The 15,947-nt window shown below is 33.9% G+C and overlaps 1 protein-coding gene across 1 annotated transcript; it reads right to left on the bottom strand.

Annotated features, from left to right (window-relative positions):
* Positions 1-293: 293 nt before the first annotated feature.
* Positions 294-878, bottom strand: LOC126721475 (uncharacterized). The gene has a single exon (XM_050424510.1). It carries the CDS (start codon positions 876-878, stop codon positions 294-296), a length of 585 nt encoding a protein of 194 aa, XP_050280467.1.
* Positions 879-15,947: the final 15,069 nt, after the last annotated feature.

Genomic DNA, 15,947 nt, shown 5'->3' with positions numbered 1-15,947 from the left:
TGCTCTTTGGATGGGCGTCGAGATGATTGTCTCTTCGAGGTGATAGAAGGGTTAACATTTAAATGATGAAAAATAAAACTTGGGTCTACACCCGAGGCTTCATACGTGCTCCATGCGAGCACATCAACATTTTTTCTAAGGAATCCAACCAACTGTTCCCTTTCCTGTGGAGGTAGTTGAGCCCAAACCTAAAAGAATTTCTTCGAATCATTGCCAACAACTACCTTTTTCAGATCTTCACATTTCGCTTCGTTGGCTAGTTTATTAGAGGGCAACGCCGGAGCTTCTGATTGCTATAAGTCGCTCTCAGCAGTGGCCGAGATTTCTGTCTCAGGCCGATGTTGGATGGCCGCTACTAGGCATTGTCTGGCTATGGACTGACTTCCTACAATTTCCAAAACTTGGCCTCCCGAAGGATATTTCACCTTTTGGTGAAGAGTGGAGGAGACAGCTCCTAGGGTATGAAGCCAGGGTCTGCCCATAATGGCCGTATATGGAGAGAAAGCATCTATAACAATAAAGTACACCTCTACCACATCTGAGCCGGTTTGCATGGGTAATCTGATCTGACCTTTCGGAATAACCATTTTAGCTTCAAAACTTACCAGAGGAGAACTATAGGCTGTTAGGTTCTTAGGTTTCAAATTTAGCCTCTTATATAGGTCAGGATACATTATTTCAGCTCCGTTGCCTTGGTCAATCATCACCCTTTTTACGTCGTACCCTCTAATTTTAAGTGCAACCACCAAAGCATCATCATGGGGTTGTATGGTTCCAAACTTGTTCTCATCCGAAAAACCTAACACTAGTGGGTTGCTTACCTTGACTTTCTTCGGCATTAAACTAGACTCCTCGGCTGGGTAATGGGATACCGACATTATTCTGGAGGGATAAGATCCGGTCCTCCCTGGAGCAACAAATATGACATTTATTGTGCCGAAAGGAGTCTTGAAGAAGCATCTCCTCAAAATTCCGAACCCGTTTGGCTTCCACGTCCATTGGAATGATGCAGGAGTTGCTTTAACTTCCCTTCCCGGACCAGCTGGTCCAAATGGTCCCATAAATTTTTGCAATCCTCGATGGTGTGTCCATGGTCTTGATGATATTGGCAATAAAGGTTTTGATTATGCCTCATAGGATCTCCTACCATCTTGTGTGGCCATTTGAAGAACGGCTCATTTTTAATCTTCTCCAGCACCTACTGTACTGGTTCTTGAAACATAGCATTAACTACCTGGGTGTTGGTAGATCCTGGCTGCCCAACAAAGTCTTTCTAAGGTCGGTTATTATTGTACCGGTCCGACCTAAAATCCCTCCTCTCCTGAAAAATCACCTTAGCCTTTCCTTTCCCCTACAGTTGGTCTTCTTCTACCTTCCTGTACTAGTCAATCTGATCCATCAGTTGACGTATACTAGTAACAGGCTTACCAGTCAAAGATTTCCTCAAATCATGCTTGGCTAGGAGGCTAGCCTTAAAAGTGCTAATAGCCACATCATCGTACTCTCCTTCTATTTCATTAAACATTTCCCAGTATCTATTTGAGTAGGCTTTCAGAGTCTCGCCCTCCCGCATGGACATAGATAATAAGAATCCCAAAGGTCGAGGAACCCTGTTACAAGTGATAAAGCGAGCACCAAAGGCCCGGGTGAGTTTCTTAAAGGAGTTAATAGAGTTCGATTTTAAACCATTGAACCACCTCATCGCCACTGGGCCCAAGTTAGATGGAAAGACCTTACACATCAAGGCCTCATCTTTATAGTGAACAGCCATCCTTTGACTGAAATGGCTGACATGCTCCACTGGATCTATTCGACCATTATAAATGGTGAACGTGGGTTGATGGAATCGCCGAGGAAGACTCGCACCTTCTATGTTTCATGTGAAGGGTGATTTAGAAACCTGACTCAGCGCCTTTTTCATGGCATCATTCCCCAGGCCTTTGCGAGGCGGGCTCTTGTACCTACATCTATGGTGGTACTCCTCGTCGTAGGAGAAAGTCTCGCTGGGCGGAGTTCTGGATCTTCGTCTATAACTAGCGCCATCTGTCTCTTTAGAGGACAGCTTGGAGTTGGGCGATGAATGTCTTCGCCAAGTGTGACGTAATTCCTTCTTCAATTCATCGATTTCACGTTGCATGTCTCTATCATTCTTTGCATGGGAAACACGGCTCTTCCCTCGAGACTGACCTTTACTGGTATGAGTTGTGTGCACACTTCTCTCATGATCTCCTCTCCGTTCGAGGCTCTTACGTGGATTGCTATGTTGGGATCCCCTTGATTCTGCTTGGTGTAAATTAGCATCCACCTGGTGTGGACCTATCGCTGCCTGGTGTGGACCTGCTTTTTCTATCTTAGATGGTGCACCCGAATCTCTTTTAGAATAGATCAAGCTCTCCTCACAGACGACACCAATTGTAAGGACCGAATTTGGATTGGACCCAGTATAGGATTGGGTTTAAGCCCAACAAGCCCAAACAATGAATTTATAGAGCGTGGGTGAAAGAACTAGTTCTACTCCAAAAGATAGACAATAAAAGTTGTTGAATTAAGACTGTGAAGTACAAGTAAAATAAGAAAATCTATCCTCGGCACGACCTGAGGAGCTTATGTTATAATATCTTGTTGATGAACACAGTTACAAGAATTCACAATGTTATTACCAAGATTTCTTGATTTTTTTCCGATCCCCCCTCTTAGGTGACCTTCCTAAGCTATATATCACAATCTTGGTATCATCCCTACCATACACATGTAGGTTGGATTCTGGGAACTCCTTCTTGTCCCATCCAACACTTCCCAGAACCATCAACTAGTACCTGTAAGGCTGCTTGATCACTATTCAGGTATCACCTCCACTTTAATACAACTAGAGAGTTGGTTGGGAGGCATTTAATTTGGAGGTAGCAACTTTTAAAGATATTTGTTGCCACCCTTTGCTCATCCCTTATCCAATGCCTGACTCTTAGTTGTGATGCAACCTTGAGGGGTGCCTGGGATGATAAGATATTTTTACTGACCTCGGATCTCCGTTTCCGAGATGAATTTTCTCCTCGGACGTATTTTGGACTACCATATACAACCTTTATTTCTTCTTCTTATACCATTCCCATTATAATCTTATTTAACCATCCTCGGATTGATTGATATCCTCAGATTGGGCGAAAGGCCCAATTCATATAGTATTAATATTACTTTCTAGATAGTTGGCCCCGACATTGCTAAAATTAGTATACTTACATGGGAAATGTTAATGAATGCCGCAAGGGCATTGATTTAAGAACTATTACCCTAAAATGACACCTATTAACATGACCCTTATTAATCCCCCAGCTATAAAAGCAACTATAATTCAATTATCTATTTATTTGTAGTAAGCATTATTTTTTTGTGGGAGAATTTTTTGAGTAGTCTATAAAAGTAGCTGACTATTCAGCTATTAGCTGGTAATGTAGACAAGGATATATGGTCTCCATTCTCAAAAAACAAAAAGGATATATGGTCTCCGTAGTTTCTTGAAAATGACCATGTACGCACACTACGTTCACATATGAATAGTCCAATTAGGAAACCTCACACATCACTGTAGCCACGTATCTCCCTTGTTTGCATTGCTTTTGCTTTTATCTATAAATAATTACAATTTTTTTTTTTGAGAATCCTAAATAATTACAATATGAATTGATGGAACGAAATTAAACCAATAATGAATGAGAAATGAACTTTTCAAATTTTATTTTTTTGCCTTTAGAAATAATTAAACCAATAATAAATGAGAAATGGACCATTTTTATTTTTGCTTTTAGAAATAATTAAACTAATAATGAATGAGAAATGGACAACTTTTTTCCCCATTTTAGAAATGGGCTAGTTAAATTAGTATTCAGTAAGATGTTTTTCATTTGGAAAGTGAAACTGCTCTCTATAGGAAAATGAAAATGGAAATACGAATTGTAATGGAAAGTGAAAAGTTCTCTCTCTCTCTCTCTCTCTCTCTCTCTCTCTCTCTCTCTGGAATAAAAAATCCTCTTACCCACGAGTTTCTTCTTGTTTGATTTGTAAACTATAGTTATTTAATAGAGAGAGAAAAAGAAAATGATAAGTTATAATTGATAGAACGTAAAGTAAAATTCTAATGGGTTTCGGTTAGCATATTTAGTAAAATTTTTAGTCGTTGAATAAAAGATTGGGAGTTTGAATCTCAATTACATAAAAGACTGATTGGTGTATTAACCCAATGATAAAGAACAATCATTAAAGAGTAAACATCATAAATTTTTGTTAAAAAAATCATAAATTGAAATTCTATGATATATATATATATATATATATATAAAAGAAAACGAATGAGGAGAGAGAAAACAAATGCTCTTAAATTAAGTTAAATGATATGGTAGTTAACTCTTTCTAACCATTAGGCTTCTCATCAATCTACGGTGTATAAAAGGTGTAACTTTTGTTAAATTACACCAGGTGTAACTTGAACTTATCTCTCTCTCTCTCTCTCTCTCTATATATATATATATATATATATATATATAGAGAGAGAGAGAGAGAGAGAGAGAGAGAGAGAGAGAGAGAGAGAGAGAGAGACAGAGAGAGAGACAGAGAGACTATGATTGACTATTTGTTCCCATAATTGTCCTATATAATAGACTATGATTGGCTGTTTATTACTATCACATGGATCATCATTTTTGCTCTATTATTCATGGTTTGTCACGTATGGAAATTTTGACAAAATGTGTGAGAAATGTGTGGTACTAGTATCAATGAGAAATATATATATATATATATATATTTATATATATTGGAGCTCCAAAGGGGCAGACATTCATGTGGAAGGTAGATATGCTTATAAATGTCATTACCATAATTATCAAAACGTGAATCGTATCGTGAATTAATTTTTCATTTTTTCGTATCGTGTATCGTATCGTATTGTGTATCGTAAGATATACAAACACTGAATAAAATTTATAAAAAATTATAAATATACATATATAAAGGATATATTCATTATAAATTTTGAATATATTCAACTAATGACTATTTTATTCATCACTTATGTAATAATATTTAATAAGCTAACTAAATAAATCAAATTTGTTAAATTCAAAAGTGATAATATATTACAAATGACTCAAAAATAATAATTTATTTTCATCATATTCATCAAATTGCCAAATGAACCTCATTTAAGTCAATACTATTATCATGTTTATAATTTTGCAAACTTATTTCTTCATTAAAAATTTCTCCATCGTCATTCATCATTAACATATACTATCTCTTCTTGCTCTTTTTATTTTAATAATTTTTTTTTTAAATCTTGTTTTTTTTTTTTGGCATTCTAGTTTCTTGGACTTATAACAATAATGATTAAAAAAAATATATTGTCAAATTTTATTTTATTCGTGGTATATAAAATAAATTTGTAAATATCAAAGTAAAGGGTAAGTGTGTACTATGTAATCCAATTGTAGGAAAGAGATGAAAAAAAAAAAAAAACTTATGAATATGTTATTTTAGTAGGCTTAATTAAGTAAACTAATAATTTTGTGTTAAAAACAAGTCTAACAACTTATTAGATTCAAATAAAAGTACAAATTTTAATAAAAAAATCTCATTTTAAAGCATTTGTCTATGTATCATACGATACGTACGATTTTACGATACAATACGATCCATATGATACGCACATTGTATCGTACGATTTATAAGCACTTACGATACGCTGATATGATACAAAACTTTTTACACATGATACAATATATATTGTATGATACTGACAATTATGGCCATTACACATTTTTTATTTATTTACAAAAGTGCCTCATTTTTATTTTTATTTTTTGGAAACAAATATGAAATGTTGACGAATGGAAAAGTAAAAAACAAGTGCAAATTTAGGATTTTGGGAGCCAAATTTGGCAATCATGTTGGAAGTGGGGAGGCCAAAGCTTTGTTTTCAAAGGTGCCGACTCTTTAAAAAAATTGAGTGGGTTTTATTTTTAACTATTGTTGGAGTATTTTGAAAAAAAATAAAAATAGTATGGGGGTTTCATGGCCTCATTAAACAAATTAAACAAATACTTATATAACATGAACCCTATGCTGGGGAATCAATTATGCAATTTATTTTTTAATACAACCCTATGCTGTAACTGGTTAATCAACCTTATGCTGGGGGATCAATTATGCAAGTTATTGAATGTTCTTTTAATTCAAAATTTTTTTATTTATAAGTTACCTTCTTTGTTTTACACATTTATTTATTTATTTATTTACAAAAGTGCCTCATTTTTATTTTTATTTTTTAGAAACATTGATATGAAATGTTGACGAATGGAAAAGTACAAAACAAGTGCAAAGTTGGGATTTTGGGAGCCAAATTTGGCAATCGCGTTGGAAGTAGGGAGGCCAAAGCTTTGTTTTCGAAGGTGCCAACTCTTTAAAAAAATTGAGTGGTTCTATTTTTATCTATTGTTGGAGTGTTTTGAAAAAAAAAATTAGCATGAGGTTTCATGGCCTTATTAAACAAATTAAACAAATACTTATATAACATGAATCCTATGCTGGGAATTAATTATGCAATCTATTTTTGAATACAACCCTATGCTGTAACTGGTTAATCAACCTTATTCTGGGGGATCAATTATGAAAGTTACTGAATGTTCTTTTAATTCAATTTTTTTTATTTATTTATAAGTTACCTTCTTTGTTTAACACCCGTGCTTTGTTCTTGACACTATATATATAAAAGTTGGATTTAAGTTATACCTAGTATAATTTTAAGTAATAATACACCACTCAATATTTTTTAATTGAATGTGAATTTTGACAAATCCACCGTTAGATTACATTATCTTTATATATTCTCGATACTTGTAAAATTTCAAGGTAATCAAAGATTAATAATCATGTCATCAATAAATTGTTTAACTTCAAGTTTTTGTAGTTTAAAATAATGCATAAAAGATGAGTTTATGGATTGAATGGTAAATAATATCCAATTGACACCAAAATTGGCATGAATGTTAAGTATATATAGAACATGTAATTGAACGGTGAGATTTTCAAAATATGAATTCTGTAACAAATTATTAGGTGGTGTAATATGTAACTTGAACCCAACTCATATATATATATATATATATTTATATATATATATATATATATATAGTATTTACTGTCTTTTGTTTCCTTTTTAATTAATCATAGTATGATTTTAATTTTAAATCTATTCTTCAATCTCATTAATTTTGTTGTTGTACAGGATAATTACGTTAGTTGTTGCATTTCAGAGGGGATATACAAGATCAACATTTTCTGTAGGCCTCAATGAACAAAAGATGGAGCAACTTCAATTTAAATTTTTTATAAAAAATGTAGAAAGTAAAAAAAAAAAAAAAAAAAAACCTACTACTTTGACAGTATTTCGTTTTTATGATTTCTTAATTTGTATTTACTTTTTATCATTGTTCTGGATAAGTATTTCTTACGGAATTTCAAAAAAAATTAATCGCGTTAAATTTTTTATTTTTTTTTTGATAGAGATAAAATTGGGTTTTAATTATAAATAAAAATTGATAAAAAAATTTATGTGTATTAGAAGAGAATTAAAATTTTGTTATAAATAAATGAAAGAAATGAAAGTCGAAAAGATTGTGATGGCAATATTTCACCTGGTCCCCACTTCCTGGTTGTAATGTGACACTTGCAATGATGCGCATAAATTAGGATGGACACACTAGGAAGCCAAAGAGGCTACAAGCCTACAACTAGATGTAAGCAAGTAACTCGAGAAAACATCCCTAAACAAATGTGTTGGAGAGAAACTCTAAAGAAATAAGGAGTTGTTTCTGATGATTCATACAGTCTCATAGTTTTCATGAATTTTTTATTAGAAACATTATCTTGAAACCAACCTTAGGGATTCCTTATTGTTATATTGTTGGGTGTAGGACAAGGGACTAAAAGACACACGCACACGATGGAATAGTTAGTTGCTTAAAAAGCATTGGAGACCAACGTTAGTTTTTTTTTTTTTTTTTTTTTATTTTTTATTTTATTTTATTTTTTTTTTTTATTTTAAAAAAAGAAGGTGTTTTGGAGGAAACTGCCCGTAAACTAGAATTGGCAAACTGTTTGGGTCAAACGGGTTTGGGTTTGACCCGATTGGATATGTTCATAAATTTATTAGACTAACCCTTACTTTGTATTTGATGTTAGGAACACACTTAGGATTAGTGTCCCTTGATAAGGGATTTTGGTTCTTGATGATTTTTTTTAGAGAGTTTCAACCTATGACATTTGCTCCTGATGATAGTTATTATTATCAGACCAAGATACCAATCAATTTTTGATATAGGTGAGGATTGAATCCTAGATCTCTTATTCAACCATTAGAGATTTTACTAGTTGAGCTAACTTGAACTCATTGGTTCTTGATGATTAAATTATAGAACTTGGCGTATGAGAGAGAGAGAGAGAGAGAGAGAGAGAGAGAGAGAGAGAGAGAGAGAGAGAGGCAACAACTTAATTATTATTTAACATGATGTTACAAATTACGTGCATTAAGTGGCAGTACACGCCGACACTGAAAATGCATGCAAGATGTCTTAATTGGACTTTGACCTAAGAATGCCCTAACATAGTAGTATTTCTCACAACCTACCAAAATTGAACATGGTGTTTAGGGGAAGTTAGGAATTTATGTTTGGTGTTTAGGGCGGAGCTATAAATTTGTGTTTGGAGGGGTCAAGATAAAACTATCATATTGATTCCGAGCCAAATAAAAAGTGGGTTTTGTTAATAGCAAGTACTATAGAAAAGAGACGGATTTAGAAAGAAGTTAGAAAATGATGAGTGCAAATAAAGAAGGATGAAAAGGTTAGAGAGGAGCAATGAAATAAAAATAAAAAGAAGATGAGAAAGATGAGATGCGAAAGTTAAAGAGAGTGCATTGTAAAAGAGGGGGGGAAAAAAGAAGAAAAAAAAAAGGAAGCAGGAGGAAAAGGTTAGAGGGGAGCAGTAAAATAAAAATAAAAATAAAAAGAAGATGAGAAAGATGAGATGCGAAAGTTAAAGAGAGTGCATTGTAAAAGAGAAAAAAAAGGGGGGGGGGGGAAGATGAAGTGGAGAAAGAGAAGTAATGTTATAGAAGAGAAAAAATTGTATTGAGAATTGAGAAAAGGAAAAAGAATTAAAAAAAAAAAAAACAATAATGATGTACCACACTTTTCCACAATTATCGTATGTGGCAAACTATGATTGACTGTCTCTTCTCATAATTGTTCTATGTGATAGATTATGATTGGCTGTCTGTTACTATTACATGGATTACCATTTTTTCTCTACTATTCATAGTCTATCATGTATGAAACTTTAGACAAAATGTGTGAGAAATGTGTGATACTAGTATCATCGAGAAATATATATATATATATATATATTGGAGCTATAAATGGGCAAACATTCATGTGGAAGATAGGTATGTTTATAAATGCCATTACACATTATTTTTATTTATTTACAAAAGTGCCTCTTTTTTTTTTTTTTTGAAACAAAGATGTGAAATGTTGACGAATGGAAAAGTACAAGACAAGTGCAAAGTTGGGATTTTGGGAGCCAAATTTGGCCATTGTGTTGGAGGTGGGGAGGCCAAAGCTTTGTTTTTGAATGTGCCAACTCTTTAAAAAAATTGAATGGGTTTTATTTTTACCTATTGTTGGAGTGTTTGGAAAAAAAAAAAAAGAAAAAAAGTATGGGGTTTCATGGCCTCGTTATATATGGGGTTTCAAAGATAATTCCAAATTTCAAATACTTATGGATCAAGCCTCAATCGAATTTGGAATTCCCCAAATTCTCAATCTAAGCCACCCGGTCAACAATTCCAACGACCAACAACCAACTTGCCAAGTCGGTGGCATGAATGGCCAGATAACACTAAATTGTTATCTTATAATGTACTTTTCCTATGAAGGCAAATATCCACCTTCGCTTGCAGTTATGGCTGCAAATTCCTCTCAATCTCTAGGGAATACTTGTTGGCTTATTGGACACAAGTGCATCTGACCACTTCACACCCAATTTTTCTACTTTGTCTCTACAGCAGCAACCAACTAATGGAACTATGACGGTCATTGTGGGAAATGGCTAGGAGCTTCCTATTACTCATGAGGCAATGGTGAGTTTCATACTCATTAGTTTCTCTTGAAAAACATACTTAACTTACCTCATTTAGCTTCTAATCTTTTGACTGTTAATAAGTTGTGCAATCAAAATAATGCATTCTACTATTTCGTTGGTAACTAGTTCTCAATTCTGGATTTACCTTCTGGGAGAATCATTTACAAAGGTCCGAGTAAGGACGGAGTCTAGTCATTCCTTTCAACTACTTTGAACTCTTTTATTGCATATTCCACTTACAATACCTCACCTAAGCATTAAATTTGTAATTCTGCTACTCCAGATCAAATCAAATTGTGGCACAATTGATTTTGGTCATATATCCTAGTTCTAGGATTTTGCATTTTGCTTTGATCAATGTACATGAATCTGTGTCTTTGTCTCAAGTTGATGTTGTTTGTTCCTCTAGTAAATTTTGTATAAGTGCAAAGATGCACAGAACCCCATTGAACAAAGATGAAATATCATCAACCTTTCCCTTTCAATTGATTCACAGTGATGTTTGGTGTCATGAACCCATTGCTACTCTACTTGGTTTTAGGTATTATGTGATATTAATTTGTAGATGATTTTACTAGAATTTCATGGATATTCTTGTCGAAACAAAAGTATGACGTCTTTTTTGTCTTTGTGCATTTTTAAAACTCTAATTGAAACTCAATTCTCTGCTAAAATCCAAATTCTAAGAATTGGTGGTAGGTAAATATACTGACACCGAGTTTAAATCTTACAGTCATGTCCTCATGTTCCGCAACAAGACGGTGTTTCTAAGAAAAAAACATGAGTCTTATTATTAGTCCTATGCTTTCACCATTGCCCAATAAAAAGATTACCTCCTCTCTTTTTATTTATTTTTTATTTTATTTATTTTATTTTTTATTTTTAATTAGGGTCATGGTTAATAAATCATTTTATGAAAGTTTTTATAGCACTTTTATAAGAAATTGAAAAGGCTGTCAAAATAATAATTTTTTTTTATTAAAACTTTCTTAAAATAGTTTATTAACAAATGCTCTTAGGACATTTGTTAGCATTTCTATTATTTTTGTTCAATACAAATCTCCTTGGGAACAACAACTCTGTTAGTTTGTTTAGACCCTTATAAACTCAAATTGTTTAACTTAATTAATTAGTCAAGTAGTTACTTAGGTTAATTATTAAGATCTAGGTTAAACTCAAGCAATCATATCACAAAGTGCGGAAATATATAGAAGATAGTGATATGATGACCTAGGAAAACTAATGATTTTTTTTTTTTCCCATAAAAACTTTCTTAAAATGGTTTATCAACAAATGCTCTTAGGACATTTGTTAACATTTCTATTATTTTTTTCAATACAAATCTCCTTGGGAACAACAACTCTATTAGTTTGTTTAGACCTTGTAAACTCAAATTGTTTAACCTAATTAATTAGCCAAGTAGTTACTTAGATTAATTATTAAGATCTAGGCTAAACTCAAGCAATCATATCATAAAGTGTGGAAATATATACAAGATAGTGATATGATGTCCTAGGAAAACTGATGATTTTTTTTTTCCTATAAAAACTTTCTTAAAATGGTTTATTAACAAATGCTCTTAGGACATTGGTTAACATTTCCATTATTTTTGTTCAATACAAATCTCCTTGGGAACAACAACTCTATTAGTTTGTTTAGACTCTTGTAAACTCAAATTGTTTAACCTAATTAATTAGTCAAATAGTTACTTAGGTTAACTTTTAAGATCTAGGTTAAACTCAAGCAATCATATCACAAAGTGCAAAAATATATAGAAGATAGTGATATGATGACCTAGGAAAACTAATGATTTTTTTTTTTCCCCATAAAAACTTTCTTAACATAGTTTATTAACAAATGCTCTTAGGAAATTTGTTAACATTTCCATTATTTTTGTTCAACACAAATCTCCTTGGGAACAAAAACTCTATTAGTTTGTTTAGACCCTTGTAAACTCAAATTGTTTAACCTAATTAATTAGCCAAGTAGTTACTTAGGTTAATTATTAAGATCTAGGTTAAACTCAAGCAATCATATCACAAAGTGCGGAAATATATAGAAGATAGTGATATAATGACCTAGGCAAACTAATGAAACCAACAATTTCATGGTAAAAAACCTGAGGATGATTTAACCTAACTATTCTTAAGGTAAACAAATTCACTATTGATATAATGAAAGTTTTATAATAGATTTTCTCCCTAAAATCTAAAGCTACCTCTTGTTGTACTTACTCGTACGACCACATGCAACTCCAAATCCATGGACTCTTCTAATTGAATCTGTGAGCACAAACACCCACGTTTGTGACTTTGAGATCCCACTCAAAGATTTTAGATCACCGTTAGTAGTTGATTCTTATGCAACAACTTTTCTCCACCAGTTCTTGATTGTAGATCTAGCTTTCAATAGATGCTTACTGAGTTAGAAAGCTATAAAGACCTCACAAATCTCACAAGAGTAACTCACAAGACTTCTAAGAACTTCTAAAACATATTTATGGTTTTTCTTTTATACTAGATAGTGTAGGACATAAACCCTAAATGTTTTCGCGGACTTTAGGCCTGATTTAAAATCTACAAAATACGACATTCAATCGGTGGAGTCTTTCTTTCGATCGGTTGAGTTTCATAGATTTTGAACTTTTCTTTCTGCAGCTTTACTGTTCTTGAATCTTGATTTGTACACATTTGAGCAATGTCTAACACGTAATCTAGACATGTTTTTGTTTTCGGTTTGGCAACATACATAAATTTAGAGTCTAAACATTTAACCTAAATATTTAGAACCAACCAAACTCTATTGTAAGAAGCCTCCACCACTTATTGCAAGAGTCCAAACGATGTCAGCTCAAACTCACAATTAGAGAAACAAATTAAACACTTGTAATCACCTTATTTAATAGGTTGTTAAAGTAGTTATTTCTCCCGCCAATTTTTCTCCGCACTCTGTTATTAAAACTGAAAATAAAAGTCTCTTTTTTATTTTATCTTTCATTCTTGTAATCTTCAATTCACATCAATGTGAAAAACAATTCAATCTTTTCAGTTTTCCTTCTCTTATTTAGGCTTTGTGTGTAAACTCTTTCACTTTCACCGCGCCAATGGGCTCGAATTCATGTTCTTCTTCTTCTTCTTCTCCAAATCCTAAGAAATTGAAATTCACACTCAGTCTCCTCCTCTGCTTCTTATTCTTATTCCTCAACTTCCCCACTGCCACAGCTTTTTTCCGAAAGCCATTTCGGAAACCCAAAATCTCTTACTCCCAGCACTGCAATGACGTCGATCCCGAGCCCCCTTTATCCTCCGACAATGTCCCTGTTTCCCACTCCAACGATTTCCTTAGCTTCCAATTCGCATTTTTCTCTGGCAGCATTGGAATCTTCAACTGAACCTCTGAGTCCGGGATATCTCTCTCCTTCAACCCCTCATATATCAAAAACACCACCTCCCATGGAGTTCACAAGGTCAAAGCCACCCTGAACATTCGAGACCCATGGAAGTACTCTGTTTTCGGTCAGCGACGTTTGGGAAGAATTAGTTATCGGAAAGACGATTCGGTGTTTTTGGTTAATGGGTATTGGTCAGAATCTTCTGGGAAGCTTTGTATGGTCGGATCAGGGAAGAGTAATGTTGGTTCGTTTAGTTCAAATTATCCAGACGTTGTTCTTAAGCTTACTGTTCAAAAAATAATTGCATTTATGGTAGTTTGATTGGAGGAACGTTAGAATGTTTGCATATGAAAAGTGATTATAATTACTTTGAACCGATTGTGATATTGGGGTTGTCCCAGAATCCAGATTATGAATATGCTTTGGTTGATAAGATTGATTGTTTGAGTGCACAGGAAGGTGGTGGAGATATTAATTTGTCTCCAAGCAAATTGGACCATGGTGTTTGTTCCGTTTTCAGAGGAGAGACTAGTGACTATGATTTGCACTATTGGAGTGATTGTGGTAGTGTGAATTGTAATCCTTTACGTGGGAGTATTGAGTATTTGCCTTCTAGGTTTGCTTATCGTGGGGTTAGGTGTGACCAGCGCAGCAGAAAGGTACAGTTGTTGTTGGGTTTTCATAGGTTTATTGCTAAGGAATCTGAATTTTAATAGTCCTAACATTGATTGCTGAGGGTGCTTGGGATGAGAAAGAGAATAAGTTTTGTGGTGTTGTGTGCAGAATTTTGGCTAATGCTTCTGTTGGAGATTGCTCTATTGGGTTTAGTTTGAGATTTCCGGCAGTTATTTCATTAAGGAATTCGAGTAGTATTGTGGGGGAAATTTGGAGCAAGAAAGATGTGAAGGATTCAGGTTACTTTGGAAGAATTGGGTTTCAGAGTTGGGGAAGACCGATTGACCCCCAAGGTCTTAGATATGAGTATACTGAGATTGAGGAAAGGTAACGTCGGGTTTCTTAAGGCCACAATTTGTGGGAGATGTGCTTTATGTATATCAGGATGAGCTGAAAAGTAATCATAGCAGAATGCTGAACATGAGTTTCAGGATGGGCTTCAAGTATGTAGCTGATGCTTTACCTAAATTAGTCATTATTTTTGCTTAAGGAATATATGATAGGGATATTGGTCTCCTGTGCATGATAGGATGTCGGTATCTTGATTTTAAATCACTTGGTCGAAATTTGATTAAAAATGGTTCATTGGACTGTGAAACTGGGATTAATATTCAATTCCCTCCACTGCATGCAGAAAGGCTGAAATTGCTAAGGGAACTATTGAAAGCAGGCGATCAAAGACAGATCCTCTTTACTTTGAACGTCTTCAACTGTCTTCAAATTCAATGACCACTACCCAAGCTAGGGAATCCATCAGGAAAATGAATTTGGGGATTACCATGGTTGTGATTGTTTTGGTGGTCTGCTATTAGGTGTGCTATTTAGAGACCGCTGCATGTTACCCAAGTGGTTTAGAGGCAGTTAAATACGAGAAAGTACCTGTTACTGGCAACGAAGAATTGTAAGGGAACTTATTCAATTAATACTTGTACAAGAATTTCTACTGCATTTTCAATTTACTGCACATAATGAAATATGAGCTTTGGGAGGTATTACTACAATACGAATTTAATGATCCAGCACATGATATTGATATTAAAGCAATTGGATTCCACCGTCTGCCACGAAGTAGGTATGGCCTTTGTACTTTCTTTCGGTTCCTTAGTGCACCACGATAGGGGAAAAGAAAAGCCATTGCACCGAACTTCATACTTCCAATGTTCTTCTTTTTACCAAATAATGTCACCCATATTTCATTACTTTCTTACTACTATTACTGTCATATAATAATTTGTTTTCTCATTTTTGAATATCAGGAATACTAAAATTTTCTATAATATAAAAAAAAATGTATACCTTCATTTTGCGTTGCTGTCTAGCACACAACAATTGTATTGAATGCTTCATTTCTGATTGAAATGGGCTATCCAATGGAACTGACTTGAGCAACTTGAGCAACGGTAACCATTGAATAGCAGGAAAATACCTCACAGAAGGCATCAATCTGTTAGTAACTATTCATTTTGTGCATGGCACTTGAAAATTTCCAAAACTTTATGTAAAGTTGTAATTTACAAATATGTATTTTGTAGGCTTTTATTCCGTGTCAAATTTGATTCTAAGTTTATTCAATATTTTGTACCTTGTATTTATTGTGGGATTTGATTATAAGGGTTGTGTGATAGAGAGAGAGAGAGTGTGAACACTCAAGCAATTGAAGCCAGAAGATTTCTCGCGGATAACTCGCGAC

Source organism: Quercus robur, chromosome 4, assembly GCF_932294415.1.
Source record: "Quercus robur chromosome 4, dhQueRobu3.1, whole genome shotgun sequence".
NCBI classification, from domain to species: domain Eukaryota; kingdom Viridiplantae; phylum Streptophyta; class Magnoliopsida; order Fagales; family Fagaceae; genus Quercus; species Quercus robur.
The sequence above is the reverse complement of the archived record's forward strand: the minus strand, read 5'-3'. Positions and strand labels throughout refer to the sequence as shown.

Excerpts from the sequence above, each read along its gene's own strand:
- LOC126721475 (XM_050424510.1), bottom strand. The coding sequence starts at position 878 with ATGTCGGTATCCCATTACCCAGCCGAGGAGTCTAGTTTAATGCCGAAG.